Genomic DNA, 3,340 nt, shown 5'->3' with positions numbered 1-3,340 from the left:
TGGTCAGTGACATCTAATTTTACTATTAATCAAATGTGTTGTGATGGTTTACTCCATGTTTGTTTGAACCCTTATCTGACACTGCTACATTTTATTAGATCTGATCAATTAGTGCTTCAGTATTTTTGAAACAGTGGCTTGATGCCATTCCCAAATGTATGTATTATGTAAATTAGTTTGGTGCTTACCCACAAAGTGCCATCTTATTTGTCTTGCCTATTCTTGTGCAGGTTCATAATATTTGTCAATTAACCACTTAAACCTTCAGAATTTGATTGACAGCAAAGTCTAAATGTTTCTGATTTTATTAGCTATATCAGAATCCCATATTGGATATTCTTTTAAAATTGTTAAAATTTTATTTTATGCATATGGGTGTTTTGCCTGCATGTATGTCTGCGTACGACATGCTGGCTACTTTCCAGAGGACCTAGGTTTGGTTCCCAGCACCTAGTCCCATGGGATCCAAAAGCTTCCTTTGGCCTCCCTGAATGTTCATTTTTAACAGTCCATTTTTTTTTTCTTTCTTTTTTTTTAATTTAGTACTTTTGTGTAACTGCTTTTTATCTTTTCAGAAACTCAATTAAAATGAATAGAAAATTTCTTAAGTATGCTATTTATGTGTTAAATATACTGGTAAAAATAAGATTAAAACTTATGATCACAGCTTCAAAGTTTATGGAAAGTTAAACAATCACTTAGCTTCTAGCAAATGGTTCTACTTAATTGTGGACTAGTGTTTGCTGGTTGTAATAGAGGTTTTTCCTGTAAAGAATTTTTCATACAGAAACCTAAATTTTTAATGTACACCATCAAACTGAAGGTAGTTTTCCTTTCGGAATTAACCTATTAAATTGTACATCCTCTGGCTTCTATAAGCTTTTGCTATATTTTGAAGGTGGTAAATTCTTTGTGACTGACTCACTTAGATCATTTGATACATAGCAGTAAAAGGTGTTTTTTCAGAGTCAGAGTATGTTATGGGCAGATGTTCACTGACTTTTTCTTTAATTTTTTTTTTTTTTTAAATTAAGTTAGCTTTTTTTAGCTGGTAAAATTGCTCATTTTGCAGGCACAGCTTGAACTGCAGTTTGTATCCATATAAGAACCATTTATCAAAACTTCTGTAGTAACAGAATTATGAGATCTTCTATTGAAGAGGGCCTTAATGACTTAAGTGAAAAAAAATGGAGACAATTTTTGAACTTTTTCCTCCCCGTCTTTGTTCCAAAGTCTGGTTTTGAAATAGGAGTAAGGTATGAGAACAAGAACATGGTTAACTTTCTGGTTAAAGTGATACCCTTAATGGTGGGAAATGATTTCAGGTAGCTACAGTAAATTTTAAGCTTGATGAAGAGTTCTTATGTGTATGTATACCTTGAACAGAATTGAAAAGTATGAGTCCTGAAGTATTTTCTGACTGTTGTCAAATTGTATGTGTGTTTTCTTAACAGAAAGTAACACCTACTATCTTTGGTAACATAGGTAAAGGTGGTTTGTAAATGGCTTTGTAGCTTTAACCCCTGTTTACCCAGTAATGGAGTAATCTTTATTATTCCATATAGATGACAAAAGTAAGCGTAGAGGGGTTAAAAGTTTGCCTAAACTCCATCTTTCTGTTCCACTTTTTTAGTTATATTTAGACGATATTGGTTAGTTATAAGTTTGCTTTTTCCTGAACATTTGGCCATGCGTTAGTCAGTTTTTTTGAGGGTAAACTATTTTCAGTCCTATAATCCTTGATAACAGTCTTTTGAAAAGTCAAACCCTATTGTTTTATTTGTTATTTGTGTATTCATATAGTAAATTTATTTCAAGGTTTGTGCCAGTGGATATTATTGGTGCTTTTTGAAGTTAAAGTGGACTATCCAGGAAGGTCTTGTTAATACTATGTTCATCTATAATGGCATAGGGGAAATATATATATTTTTAATACTGTAAACGTTTGTACTGAATAACCTTTTTTTCCCCCTCCCGCAAGCAAAACTGGTGAACAGCGGATGAAGATACGGAATTCAAAGCTCTAATGGACCTTTTTGAAGAGAAGTGGCTTATGTGGAGTTTACATGGGCCTCTGATGGAAGAAAGCTAATCTGTTTAGTATTTTGTGCATTTTACTAAAATGGCAGCTTAACATTGTGTATCTGCTATTGTGATGCCAATGCCGGTGTTTTAAGTGGAAAAATGACCTCTTTGCTTTGTGCTGTGTACACAAGATTTCTGGAAAAGTAAAGAAAAACCCTTTTTATGGCTCACACAGCTTAAAAGTAGCTGTCACTCAAACATGGGCTCACAGTTGAGCTGCTTTTGTTTTATTCTAAATAAATTGTTTCTTTTGAGGAAAATGTTTTTCTGCCTGGAAGTGAATTGACGGCAAACCTTGACCCCTTTGTTTGCAGCGGAGGGGGTACTTGCTGCTGCTCAGATCTTGTATGTCTTGAGCAAGAAGCAGGGAGATCATCAATTTCATTTTGACTATCACGGTGTGTCAATTCTGAAGGATCATAGTGTTACAGTGACCCCCCTTTGTTTGCAGTGAAGGGGATCCTTTCTCCTCGGTCCTCAACACGATGAGGGTGCTGTTTGCTGGCATGCAAGAAGCCGGGGCAAGCACTCTAAGCCTCAACACAGTGCACGAGTCGGGGGCTCTGCTGGTTTGAAGAGCCGGAGTTCCTGAAATTTAAGTTTTGATTTATTTTGTTCACCCATCACGTTTGGCTTTAGTTTCATTTTTTAATTTGAAGAAAAGTTTGAAATTGCATTATCTTGCACTTTTAACATTTGCACCAAATTGCCAAAAGAAGGAGAAATGCTCCGGTTGCTTTTTAAATGTTAATGATGATGTTAATAAAGCCTTTCCTGACACATTTGAGGAGCTCCTCCGTCTCCAGGGGCTTCTTACCAGAGTTATGCAGTGATGGGTTTAGTTCTGAATGGATGAAGAGTTCCTGAGAGCTAGCATTTGTAATTAGAACCGTTATTTGGTATCTGTGCCTTATTTGACCTGTGGTTCCACATGCCTTGGATGCGCATGCACCGTGACGGTTTCATAGGTTCGAACGCATACTCAGGCCCAGTCACTTCGGTTGGTAGTACAGATTGTGAGGAAAAAAATGGAGGCATCCTTAAGGAGGATTTTGTTTGCCTTTAGTTCCTGCATTATCCTGTACAGGGGCTCTTGAGCTTTGGAAGCCGGTTCCCAGTACAGGAGAAAAACTCCCCTGTTTGCAGCAGGATACTTCGGTGCACAGTGACAACGCTGGAGTTCAAGAGGAAGCCAGCAATTCTGCACCTTTGGCTTCAGACACCATGGTTGTTTGCCAGTTTTAAACTTAATAGT

The 3,340-nt window shown here is 36.7% G+C and overlaps 1 protein-coding gene across 1 annotated transcript in view; it reads left to right on the top strand.

The window, feature by feature from the left end:
- Rbm15 (RNA binding motif protein 15) overlaps window positions 1-2,867 on the top strand; it is an 8,278-nt gene extending 5,411 nt beyond the window's left edge. The window contains exon 2 of the mRNA XM_031375128.1: window positions 1,982-2,867. Within this exon, the coding sequence (XP_031230988.1) occupies window positions 1,982-2,004 (23 nt within the window). The 3' untranslated portion in view covers window positions 2,005-2,867. The remainder of the gene's footprint in view (window positions 1-1,981) is intronic.
- Window positions 2,868-3,340: the final 473 nt, after the last annotated feature.

The sequence above is a fragment of the Mastomys coucha genome, unplaced genomic scaffold (assembly GCF_008632895.1).
Source record: "Mastomys coucha isolate ucsf_1 unplaced genomic scaffold, UCSF_Mcou_1 pScaffold16, whole genome shotgun sequence".
NCBI lineage: Eukaryota > Metazoa > Chordata > Mammalia > Rodentia > Muridae > Mastomys > Mastomys coucha.
This window is presented reverse-complemented; position numbering and strand designations above follow the sequence as displayed.